This window comes from Pyxicephalus adspersus, chromosome 6 (genome assembly GCF_032062135.1).
Source record: "Pyxicephalus adspersus chromosome 6, UCB_Pads_2.0, whole genome shotgun sequence".
Classification (NCBI taxonomy): Eukaryota; Metazoa; Chordata; class Amphibia; order Anura; family Pyxicephalidae; genus Pyxicephalus; species Pyxicephalus adspersus.
In genome coordinates this window covers 91,011,043-91,024,903 of record NC_092863.1, presented here as the reverse complement: position 1 = coordinate 91,024,903, position 13,861 = coordinate 91,011,043, and the positions used below count along the sequence as shown (strand labels likewise).

Below are 13,861 nucleotides of genomic sequence, written 5' to 3'. Positions count from 1 at the left end.
GCTGAAAAGAATAACAGATATTGTGTTAAACAGGGCACATATGGTTAGAAGTAAGTAGATATCTTTCTAAATGATTGAGTGCTGATGTTCGTTTAATAAGTAGTGGCTATGCTATGGTATACAAAAAAATCCAGGGAATTGTGTATGGCCTTTTTTTTATTACTAATAGGCCAACTACTGTCAAAGGAAAGGCACGAGGACATGCCCATGACCAGGGTAGCTCGGACCTTCTAGCCCATCCCTTATAAACACCATTGTCATAACTACCGCCTACTACCAAACCTCCCCCTGCCTGAATCCCTGCCTTCCAAGACCCCAACCTCTAAAACGAACCCACCTCTCAACTCTACCTAAACATAAGAGGGAGGGTGGGTGGGAAACTTTTTCTTTCCAAAAGAGGGCCCCTCACTATCATCCAGCCCTTTTCAACGTCTCCCATTCCTAATCTCCTCCTACCCCACGCTGTATACTAGCCCAGCCCCCTCTGGCAACACTACCCTTTTTCTTAACCCCTTACAAGCTCTGGGCTAGGCCTAGCACCCGGTCATGTAGGCCCTGTGCCTAATTCTTACGGCTACGGGCCTCTCTCTACCATGGGCTGAATCAATACCCGCACCAACAATAAAAAAACAAAAAAAAAACAAAAAACATACAGAGTGTTTTTTTCATGCAGCTTTAAGGGCCAAATTGAAATTACATAAATATGTTCAATAACATGCTTGGGCAATACTTCAAGGTTTTATATGGTATTACAGAACAGTACAATTTTTATGAACTCTTTTGGTTACTGGTGCATACTGAAAATGCCCCTTTGACTGCGGAATGGATTTCTTTTCCTTACATTATATTGGCTTATACATTCCTAAACTCAAAGCTAACTTTTTCAGTTTGAAAAAGTTTTTTTTTTGGTAGCTTTTAGTAGCTTGATTATGTTTTTTTTTTAAACAGTAACAACCTCACTTTAACTGTAATATAGAATTTGTCCAGTAATTTGCTGTGGCTTTCTCTGTTTTCACTGATTGAACACTGTTCTGCAGTTGGCCAATTTCCAAAAGAAAGTCTTGTAGATGATTCAGCAGTTTAAAGTATTCCTGCAGCAGGGTCCCAAGTAAGTCAAATTGACAGGAAATAATTGTATTAATAGAGCCCTTTGAATTCCTATTCAATTTCTTTAACAAAACTTTTTAAACTAACTGAAAACACCACCTATACACATACATTTCCATGAAAGCACAGGGAAAGTGAATGGCATGCTTTGAAAGAGATTTATATACAGTGCTGAATAATCTTATATTTACAACGAGTTCTCATTTTTGCAGGTCGCCTTCATGGCCTCCATGGCAACTCACTTCAGCAACGTTAACAGTGGAATCATTTTCAGCAGTGTTGAAACTAACATTGGAAACTTTTTTGATGTCATGACTGGAAGATTTACAGCTCCTATAACAGGTAGGTTATTAACAAATAATTCTAAAGAACTATTTTACCTGCTAGAGAACTTGGATTGGATTCAGCTTTGATGGAAACAATTCAACCAGCTGGTTTCATTATTCATTAGGACAAGCAGCAAAAAAAAAAAATACCCTATCTTATCCATTACAAAAAAGGTTCAAACTTTAGATATATTTTAACTCTGAACTTCGGTACTGCAAGGAATGACCATCATATTTTGTGGGCTGATATAGATATAGTGTAGTTTATATATGGATTTAATATAGTTTTCTTACCATATTTACCAACACTTCTGATCGGAAACCCCCAAAATCGTTGTGTCTTACAATTGTTCAGCTAATTTCCCTTAGATTCATTTCAGATCTAATTGTTCTTACTGAAAATTGTGCCTTAGGAATAAATGTAATTTGCAGAAGCTGATGAAAGTTGATGTAATATATATATATATATATATATATATATATATATATATATATATATATGATGAACTTACTTTTAACTATAACACATATACTAAACTAACTTTTATGGACTTCAATGGCACCTTCAATATAAATTGATGCTGTTGTAGTAAAACATAATTTATTTAAAAAAATAAGCATACATGGTGATTGTGGTATTATAATAAATGTTGGATATACATGTTTCAATGAATTTCGCAGATCATGCTTCCTCAGGAACAGTGAGACTAGTACATCCCAATTTAAATTGCTTACTTTTAGTTTTGGTGGTGTCACTGGTTGCCGCTGGACCCCTATATGGTGGGCAAAAGGAGGTAACAAGACAGACAGCACTGGAACCCACCCAGGGCATGTCATATGTACTTGTAAACTGTTTGTTTTACTTAGTCTGAAACACCTCAAGAAACATGAAGAATCTTTATATGTTCTATCATGTATTATCTTAGAGACATGAGCATTTTATGGTGCCAGAATCAAATATCCTTTATCAGCCCATTGTGATCAGGTGTGTGGGAAGCCATAGATCACCATGCAGTCAAAAGATATTGGGCCTGTTGTCATGTAATGGCCATTGATAATGAAATGATCTAATGCAGCAAATGGTTCCTTTTTTTACAGGAGTGTACTTCTTTACTTTCAGCATGCTGAAGCATGAAGAGGTGGAGGATGTCTACGTCTACCTCATGCATAATGGAAATACCATCGTTAGCATGTACAGGTGAGTTCTCTGGACATTGCAACCATAAGGCCTAGTTTATATAAACTCTTTCCTTAGCAATAAAATGCTATATTTAACTTCCCATGTGTGAAATTTACATTCAAGGTTTTGGGTTTTTGGACTGGGTTTGTTAATCTTAAAAAACTTATGAACATGCGTATAGAGAGGTGTGTTGCATGTTTAGATGCATTTTTTTCTTCTTCTCTCTTCTTTATCTTCTCCTCTGAACACAAAGTAAAAGTACTGTTCTTTAACAAAGAATCATTAAAGCATACAAGTGCTATATTTCTGTTTCTAGGGGGTAACTGGGGGGGGGGGGTGCTACATTGACAAAGGTAGTGATTGTTTTCCATTGACCCACTGATCAGAGAGGGGCTCACAGTAAGTCGCATATGCTACCTACTTCTTCAGACTTGTTATCGGTGCTTCTGGTAAAAAAAGTCATCCAGCACCAACTTGCTTTATGACTCTGATATATCATGTGACTGAATGCCAAAAAAAGAAGCTGATGTCCTTTGGAACACCCACCTGTCACTATCACCAACTTGGTGTTGTAAACTTTCACTCCTTTCTCCCATAAAGGAATAGTTGGTTGGTAACCCCAAAGCCAGAGGCTCTTGACTGCTTAGTATATTCTTACAAAGGGCATTTCTTTCATTTGTGCATACAGATATGTTCGACTTTGATGACTAGGGCCTGGCATAGTTTTTGGATAATCTGACCATACCAAAATTATTTCTCACTTCTCTATTGCTGCTAGATGGAGAAATTCTCCAAATTTGTAGCACTTTTTATGCATAGTGACAAGTGTTTTACATTGGTAAATCCAAATGACGTTAATGGGAAACAAAGCCCATACTGGTACGTCAACCCACAGTATTTGGGTCAATAGGTAGAATACAAGAGGGTAATGGGACTTTTAAAGTACAAGTGTAAATATTTCTGAATTATATTATAACATATGAGTTTATTAAATTATTCAAGTATCTAAAATTTACATGACAGCAAAAGTGTTGGTATCAATTATAAATAAATAGTAACATTTACTCGAGGACTACCTGTATATCTGGTCCTTGCCTTATTTCATTAACTGATGTAAATAGTGTAGTTTGCTTGCTGGCACCATATGATAAGGGTTGTTTGCACTGTATTTCAGCTTGTTTCATTATTCCCTATTGTTTGCTCTGTCTTGTATGCATTCAGTTCCAACAAAACACACTCACTTTTCCTCAACTTTCTGACTTTGAATTTTTGAATACGGTCATATTTCCCAGCCAATCACATTTGATTCAGTCCATGTTGAAACCTCATTGTTCCAAGGTCCTCTAGTCTTGAGATAATTAAAGAAACAATGTTCAAACCAACAACACGTTCCTTTTCATCATTTGCAACTTTCCAGATATGCCCTGTCTGTTCAGTTCTGTATTGGCAGAGGTCAGAAAATATAAGCTAACTTTTACCAACTTCTAACATTTTTACTTTTTAAGCCAATTCTGCAAGTTTCAGAAACAACTTTGCACCTTGTCAGACAGTTTAGGAGGCTTTCTAGTTCACAAGTCTCGGCTTTTGACATTTCTAAAAACCGTGAATTAGAAAATTGCAAAGATGAATAGCCACTCTTTCTATTAGGTTCCTAATGCTAAATTTTTTGTTAAACATTTTTTGTCCCCAAGGCTATTGCAGATCACAAAACATTTTACTGATGCTATTGTCACAATTTATAAAGTTTCCCAAGAAAGTATTACACATTTTTACTTTTAATGAAAGGTTGATAAATGATTTGTAGCCCTCAGCTCACTAGCATTCCTATAAATTGGACAAACTTATGCAATTTTGCTTTGTCTTGCAACATTTAATATATATTAATATTTTTGGATTATTTTTCTGCCCTACTTAAGGAAAATTTGTTTTTTTTTGTGTTCTTGTTTCTTTTGTGCTGAATTTTAGAATGTTTGTTAAATAAAAATTTTTTTGCACATTTTAAACTCATTTGTAGTGCCAATCTAAAGTCTCAATGAAATGATGTTTGCAATTTGAATTATTTTAGATTGTGTCCTACTTTTTTGGACATAGAAATAAAAGAACATAGAATTGATAAAGCAAATTCATAAATAGATGCAACTTGTTGCCAGCTCTTTTCCATTTCCTCTGCAACACACCATTCCAACGTTCTGATTTCCCTGCCCTATTGTCTTGCTTCTTGGCATGCTTCTGCCAGTGGGGGAGATTGGCACAGGTAATTCCAGCGGGGGAGATTGAAATAGGGTATTTCAGCATCTACAGATGCAGCCTTTTTATTCTCGCTTTCCTTATTCCTGTGTCATGCTTGAAATTCAGTGATTGGGGAAGGAGGAGCAAGGCATACAAGCTGCAAACCTCCTGCTCCTAAATGCACCTCTATTCCCCATTGATATCCATATTGTCCCTGGAACCATAGGTACCCCCTTGAGTCTGCAGAGTGTTGGTTGAGAAACTCAGTGTACAGTATATATACATTTATTATGGGTAGTGTAAAGTATAAAAATGTATTTATGTGTGTATGTACAGTATCCTGCTCTTTGGTATACAATTAATTGTATTTTATTTTTTAGCTATGAGACCCGAGGTAAACAAGACACTTCAAGTAACAACGCTGTGTTAAAGCTGTCAAAAGATGATGAAGTCTGGCTAAGAATGGGGACTGGAGCACTACATGGGGACCACCAACGTTACTGTACTTTCTGTGGATTCCTTCTCTTTGAGACTAAATAAAGATATACTTTTGCAGGATATGCACACTTTTTATTAGCTGGAAAAAAACTGATGGAGGCTACAAGAGGGAGCCATTTATAACCACACAACAAAAAAAACCAATATAATATTTTTAAAATAAATAGTGTCAGGAAATTCTGATCATGTGGTTAAAACTAAGGACTATGCATGTGCAAGGAGCTGGTATGTGTGCGTGTGTATGTGTGTTTGTGTATATTTAAAGCACCAAACACCAAATCTATCTTGCTCACATTTTATGTGTATTGCAATCAATATTGGAGCTGTGCCCATGTTGGTGCATTTGTGAATCAAGAAGAGCAGAAGACCAGCTTTTGCACTTTAGTGTTTTTTGCTCATTTATTTAGAAAATACATCTTACAAAAAAGAACATTACATTTCAGGTTCTCCTTTTCGAGGTGACGTATTGAAGTATGAAGTATTCATTGAAAGGGAGGAAAGGAAACTGTGTGTCATTATAGTGTATCACTTCCTGCACCAAGCAAACCAGGTACAATCAAATAAAATCAAAACAATCAAGGTTGCCTAAAAAATGTGTACTTTTCATTCTTGGTGGTGATGTATTTAAGGATTGGCAATGCTTTACAAATAAAAGGTTCTGCCACCATGAATTGCTGGGTTACTATATAAATATCCACATGAGTGTAGGATTAAAGGAATATATGTTTTTAGAGAATTTAGGTTTAAAATCCCCTTTTCCCACTCTAATCCATCCAACAGAGGTTTGACTTTCTTACCTTTAAAAGAGCAAGGTATACGCACCCATTTTAATGCATTTCCAGGTACAGAGAACAATGATTGAGCACATTAGAGTGCCTGCAGAAGCCAGTTCCTGACAATCCCCTTTGATAAAGTCATGCCCTTCCAGGTATTTAATTGTCACCTATCTGCCAGTATGCAGCAAGTACCCATTACAAGTAGTGATGTGGACGCCAAAGCGGGGTATTGACTCTGTCAAAAAAGAAGAAAGAAAACAAAAAAAATAGATCTGAAGCATAAAGTGGATTTGAGATCTAGCGATCAGTTAGAGTGGGTGGAGAGTAAGTATGAGAGGATGTTTGTCTGCCTGAAAGTCATCTTTAAGTGATCATGAGTTAATTTACACATTTTTTGACAGGAGAAAAACCTGTATATATTTTTTAGCTTTGTATGAGAACAGTTTCAAAGTAAATCTGTCATTAGAGAAATATAGGGGCTTTTATTGCTGCCCTACTTCTGAAATTTCTTGCCTGGCATTCTGACACTTTGGTTTCTTTACCACCTAAAACAATAAACAGGTATGCATAATAGAAAAGCCACAGTAAATTCAGAAGGCCAAATAAGCATATTTATTCTAGATAAGTGACATACTTAGCCTGATTGATGTTAAGTTCTCCCTGACTGGAAAAAATAAACAATCAACTGAGAACCTTGATAATCCAGCAAACCTGGAATGGATCTGTTCCATAACTGAAAACATTTGCCAACTAATAGGAAACATTTTTTTTAAGAAATCTATTCCAGGTTGATGGATCACCCATCTTAAGCCATGATATCCTATCTTTTCCAGTCTTGGAGAGCTTTAATAGTCCCACACAGTCACAAAGAAGTCATCAGAAACATGACAGCACCTTTATGCATTTTGTACTACAAGTATTTGGACATAAGGTTAGTAGTGTTACAAAACGCATCAAGGCGTTCCTTTTCACTCACATGTTTTTAAATGTATATACAGCACATATTGAATATGGCAAACTGCTGATTTCTAGTTTGTGAGTATTTTACAATTCGTTAGGACTCAGCAAGGACCAAGGAACTTTTAGCATTGCCCTAGTGGCAACAGGAAAGTGTAGGTAAATCAGCATACATGCAAGGCTATTAGGAACTGCAGAATGGTAGAAAAACAGGTTATGGAATGATCAAAATCCTCATCTTGTTTCATTGTATTTTTTTTATCCCATTGGTTAGTCTCACCCTCCTTATTTGCTCTAACGACCAAGACAGGAAATGACGAAAAATCCAAAATGTTACAGTTGTTACAAGAAGAAGAGTAAGGGAGATTTTTTTACTTGGGAAACATAACCCAGTGCATTTATCTAAGGGAGGAATTCTGGTGCTTTGTTGGAATCTCACCTCTCTCCTTCTATTGCAAGTCCCCGCAGGTGGCAGACAAAGACAGCAAAAAGGAATAAACTGACAGGGTTTACAACGCTTCGCTATTGTATTTATAACTATTTCTGCATATCTGACACACATCCATCAACATATCATGCTGCTAACTGTCAATAGTAGTGATGATTTATTTGGTACATTTGGTATTTGGTCCTTGTACGCTTGACAACCTCTAACTCATTAGAATGTTCCCTGTTGGGGACCTTAATTAGCCAATGCTTGCATTCCCAACTAAACTTTTGGTACACTGCTGAAAGTATTTCTAGGATCAAGACTAATTCTGCAGAAGTAAGCACACCAGTATTCCCAGCATGAATTACATAGCATCAGGAGTCAGCCTGTTGACATAATTGAATGTCAATAAAGATCTCTGCTTCACTTGATTGACACGGATTAACTTCTGGATAAACTTAAATTTTGTGTGTGTAGTCATTATTTCTTGCTTGACCCTCTCCAGTACTCTCCTACTCTTACTATCTCATTCTGTAGGATGAGGAACCAGCTATATGGGACTCTTATTACAGGGGGCTTCCAAATTTTAAGCACACTTTACCAAAAAACCTCAAATACCACGTGGGGGAGAAGATTGTAGGGAAGAGGTCTTATTTCTCAACTACAGGGCCCCCATGTTGAAGGAATACATAGGACTTGGTATGGGCAGGAAGAGGTGGGAACCAAACACTAACTACCCCCTTTTCCTGACCACCAAAGCCTCCTGCTTAGGAAAGGGTCTGGTTAAAGGCTCCACTAAACCATGCTTTTAATTTTTTGTCACTAGAGACATGGTTCCAATTACCTCCAGCACTTTTGGTAATAATACTACTGGCATCACTCATACTATGCCTCACACACTTACCAAGTTAGAGATTCTGGCCCTGATTTATCAAAGTTCTCCAAGGCTGGAAAGAACACACTTTCAACTGTGAAGCTGGGTGATCCAGCAAACCTGGGATGGATCTGTTCCAGGATTGAAAACATTTGCTAACAAATAGCTAATGACTTTTACGAAATTAATTCCAGGTTTGCTGGATTACCCAGCTTCACAGTTGAAAGTGTATTCTCTCCAGCCTTGGAGAACTCAATATTATTCAACCTACTTTCTGTAAGCTCAGGATGTCAAGGACCTTGGACTCACAAGGGGATGCTGCAGCATTCAAGTTCTGCCCTGCCATTGGTAGATAACAAAGAACTGTAGCATAATGCCCCTTGACAGTATCAGGATGCATTGGGGAGTGCTCCAGTGAAGCAACCAATCACACAGGAAATGCAAACTCTCTACCTCCCCAATTCACTTCAAGGTAGTGGTCAACATCCGCCCTTCTGCCCTTTTCCATTTAACCTTTCAGTACCCTATGTCAAAAAAAGCCCCTAGATTTGATAGCAAAAATTGATAAAATGTGCAATAGGTAAGCTTGCCCATGCCTTTCCCACCTTCATGAAATCTGGTTATAACTCTGACTACTAATATTTCTGTATCTAATGGCTTTGACAGGCAATTTTCACTGAAGGTAACATTGAGTATTTGTTTGTTCGTCATATACTAAGTCTAAATTGTCCAGGCTTGTAACAGACATTTTAATAGAACTTTAGTTTTCTTTTTCTAACTGCTGACTTGTCTTTGAAAAAATATAGTATTTTTTACTTTAATAAAACCATAGCAGTTTGATTATAGAGTACATGGCACAGCAATGGCAGTGATAGTTCTCCAGTCTCCAGAGATGCCCTCTGCACCGTAATGTGGGCTGTCAAGTGAAAAAAGTGTAAATAATATTGAGAAAAATCTGTCAGTAGATGGAAAGCAATTTAGAAACAATTTCGTGGATGGAGTGTACTGTCAGAATGTGCAAACATACTCCATGGTGACTGACAAACGCTGAGAATCCTCTCATTACTGTTTGATGTCAGAAAATGTACAGTTCTTCCAAAAAACAGCTAAATTAGACAGGAAAAAGAAAGAATCCAGGAACACCAGGTATATATATAAGTACTGAAAATAGGTCAAACCAAAATTTGCAGCAGACAATAAACTCCAAATATGGACAGCCCTCCAAGAATTTAAAATCGCCCACTATCATAATTCTCTCACATGACTGGGGAGTACCGCATTCAATAAATACTCTTCCCTACTCCTTGTTACCCAAAACACAGAAATATACAACACCAATATTTGGTTGCCGGTTCTTGAAAGCCTCACCCTTCCACTATCCTCCTTTAAGGGATCTGCTCCACGATGATAAGTAATATAAGATAACATCATAGCATCATATGGAAGGTAGTACGAGATAAAAATACAAAACAATAATCATAATTATTATTGTTTTGTATTGTTATCTCGTACTATCTTCATTATGATGCTATGATGCTATCTTATATTACTTATGTTGCTACTATAATAAGCTGTAATAATTGCTTTAATACTGCCATTTTACTGCTGTATCTAGCTCTAATAAGTTTTGAGTCACCATTCAAGCTGTGAATAATAAAAAAAACAAGCCGTGTCAGAAAAATGAAGAATTTCTTATATATTTGCTAGTTGGTTCACAATATGGTGCCCAAATAAGACCCCCATGGCTAAAATCACCTTTCTTGGCAAACCATTTTCTTTTCCATGTGGTTGTAACCTGGCTTAAGCTATCTTACTGTCCCATGTCCTTGTGATTGACCAGTTGACTAATGGAGAACAGGAATCACTTTCCAGTCTCCATATATTGAGCTTTGCTATGTAGTCTACGGCCACAACTATTCCTAAATATTGGACCATGATCTCATTCAGCCATTTTGAAAGCAACCTGTGTGATGATTTGCAGAATTCAATGATAATGTGTAAATGGGCCTATAGGAGTTATTAGTTTATTTCCTATGATGTGGATGACTCCTAATGCGTCTGGGCACACAAACCATAGCCAACTCCAAATATCCTTTTATCAAGTTTTATTATCGTCATATAACAAGATAAGGGTTATTTACAGATGTTAAGTCTGATAAGCGTAGTACAGGAGGGTAAGGCAAAGACAGGTCAGGAACAATCCGAGGTCAGGGCAGGCAGCAGACAAGAGTGGTCACAAACAACCTGAGGTCAGGGCAGGCAGACTTCAGGTAAGAGTCAGGTTTAAGACAAGGTCGCTATGGGAATGACAAACTGGATTAACACAAACCAAGACAAAAGACGCACCCAAGCACACTGTGTTCACAGAGGCTTATAGCGGGCAATGGTGTTCAGGACAGTTTCTCCTTAAATGGCCAAAGTGACCAATGACCTTGCGCCACCTGGCGCCATTTGATAGGAGAGTAACTATGTCCCGCCCCGCGGGGAGGCAGCCGAATGCCACGCCCTCGGGGGGTACAAGAGGCACGCGTGGTAGCGCGCGCACCTCTTCCCACAGCATCCCTGGGATGTACACTACTTTGCACATCCATAGGAGTGCTGAGAACAGGACTTTCTGTAATCACATCCATAGAGATGCAAGGGATGCCGCCTGGCTGAACAGTAGTTTGGCCAGGACGGATGCCTCCGCCTGCAGAGAGAGACACGCTGCGAGCAGGGCAGCAGCCATGCCCAGGGATGCCGCGGGCTCGCAGGACAGGTAAGTTCCTTACACTATGTTTTTATTTTTTATTATTAAACCAAGGTTTTGACCTGAAAATCATCACACCTGGAGGCATGTCCTAGAAATGCATTTGTCCCTAGTTTGACAGATCAGAGTTGGAAGAAAAGAAGTTTGTAGCAAACTTTAAATGAAGACACAGTGCCATCTTCTGTTAGCCAACATGTGCGCAAAAGTTCATTCAATAACAAATGACCTATTATTACCAACTCAGTACAAAGTGTACATGAATAATGAACCCGTAAGAAGCAGATAAAAAAAATACAGGCTGAGTCTATGTAAAGTTATTTTTTTCTCTTAAAAAAAAATATATATATATATAACACACCCTGGATGTATTTACTCACATTATTTTGTGGTATTTTTGTTGAATACTGGTTTGAATGTTAGCAGTGACAACAACATTTTGTGCCCTAGGTAATACTCAAGTCAAAGTATTTTTTTGTGTGAGCGGGTACTTTAGTTTATATTCAAAACAGTTTTTATTCGAGTATATATAATAAACTCTAAGGATCAACTTGTTTATTTGGTTCTTCAGTTTTCTAAATACATAATTGGAACCAATTTGCTTTATCCATTTGATTAGTAAAAAAATAATACCCGTTGATTCTACCTCAAACCTTGTGTGCAGATGTCATGCATGCTCTGCCTCTAGAGACTATCAACTTAATTACTTCTAAATATCTCTGAGGACTACATAATCCCTCACCTTTATGTTATGGAGAATAGGAGAGGGTGAGTCTTATTTTTGTTCTCTAATGTGTGTTGTCCTACTGGGACAAGAAGTGTTTTACTGGCAGATGAAAGAATCAGGGAAAACAACTTAACAGAATACTAATGCAGCCAACACATTTAGGGACTGGTCTAAACTGAAATATAATACATTTTTTTGTTTTTAGGTGCTTTTATTTAATTGTGAATATTTTATTAGAAGGGGAGGTAAGCAGTACATTGTATTGTTTGTCTTCGTTAAATAGATGTGGGGGCTTAATGTTAGCACCTATTCTCTTTCATTATGTTCTAAAAAATATAGGCAAACAGATTATTAGAATGATTTATTACAGTTCTCAAAAAATTAGCGAAGATAGACTATCATGGGTGAATCTGGGTAATCTAGCATACCTGGAATGGTTCTGGTCCAGGATTGAAAAACATTTGCCAACTAATTGCAAATGATTTTTAAGAAATCCATTCCAAATTTGCTGGATAGTTTATTTTCTGCGGTCTTGGAGAATTTTAATAAATCCTGTCTACTGTGGTATATAAGGAAATTGGTGGTAAGTATATGTATATATATATAATTACTGTTAGCAGGCAAAGGACAGCCATGTGAGCCCACAGCTAGACAAACCAATGGAAAGAAAGCCAAATCATCACTCCCAAACCTTCTCAGTCATATTGCCCAGACACAGCCATGTCGTGCATTAGGAGATCAGCCACCAGCATTAAAGGCTTTCTGCCCATGCTGCATTAATTGTAGAGACTATTTGAAGATAATGCAGAACCACATGCCAGGTTCTGGCTATCATTTCAAACATTTCCCTAACGAATAAAAAGTATTTTTTTACTGCAGGGATTGGGCAATGTAACTGGAAACTGGGCAGATGATATCCTAGAAAACAGATAGTAAAGTTTTAGGTTAGTAAAAATCAAGACTGGTGAGCAGCAAATCCAATTGAATTTTTTGCAGTAAGTGATGGAAGATATTGATTCACACATACAAGTATTTTGTATGGCTCACCTATAGATGTGGGAAAAGCAGAAATAAAAGACAGAACACAGTTCTTTAACCTCCCTAGAAAAAATTGAGACTAAAATCCAAACAAAGTTCTCCTAACTTATGTTGAAAGTCTATAATCTTGTGTAGAGGTACTCAATATTTCAGGTGCTTATAGGAAATTTATTGATCTCACTTTCTGATGTGTTTCACCTGCTTGGGCTTCCTCAGGCGAGTGTGAAATAGGGCCAAATATAAGTGAGGGAGACATTCAAAAGAAATCATCAAAAATCAAGAATTAAAATATATCCTGGTAAATATATATATATATATATATATCTTTATATTGTGGTATATTACTGGGGGTTGCTCATGGTAATGGGATGCTTACAGGGCAGATTAGAGGCAGCAGACTCCAAAAGTCACAAATACAGCAGTTTTTATTTGTTTAGGCAAGTGTTACAACACACTCCCCAGCACTTCACAACAAAACAATAAACAGTAGCCTGTCTGGGCGTCTGGCTACCTCACTTAGGTGCCCTCTCTTACTAACACATTCACTATATCAGTACTCTTCCACTCACAGTTTTGTAGTACTGTTTGTCCGCTGGCTTTCCTTGAACCCTCTGGCTCTCTCTCAGCCTAGAATGCTCTCTGGCTCTCTCTCAGCCTGGAACACTCTATATATATATATATGCACCAAAACAAAAATAAACAAAAATGAATGCTTTTAGTAGATAACATTTTGATAACTAATGCTGATAGTATGTAAGTATTCATAAAAATTGATACTACCATAGCATTTATAGGTTTTATGAGTTGGGGGATAGTGAGATAGGTCAGATAGGTCATAGGGGGAAGTGAGATATTATATAGTCAGATTTGCTGATATGTATTATTGGTATAAATATAAAGTATTGAAAAGTCAATTGTAAGGGTAAATAGTGTAACAAGAATAAGTAAAGAGTTATGACAATCAATATGTGTT

The 13,861-nt window shown here is 37.2% G+C and overlaps 1 protein-coding gene across 2 annotated transcripts in view; it reads left to right on the top strand.

The window, feature by feature from the left end:
• Window positions 1–5,400, top strand: part of C1QTNF3 (C1q and TNF related 3) — a 28,671-nt gene extending 23,271 nt beyond the window's left edge. For both annotated transcript variants that reach the window (XM_072413819.1, XM_072413818.1), the window contains exons 4-6: window positions 1,320–1,449; window positions 2,532–2,631; window positions 5,223–5,400. In XM_072413819.1, the coding sequence (XP_072269920.1) occupies window positions 1,320–1,449; window positions 2,532–2,631; window positions 5,223–5,382 (390 nt within the window). In that variant the 3' untranslated portion in view covers window positions 5,383–5,400. The remainder of the gene's footprint in view (window positions 1–1,319; window positions 1,450–2,531; window positions 2,632–5,222) is intronic.
• The last annotated feature ends 8,461 nt before the right edge of the window (window positions 5,401–13,861 follow it).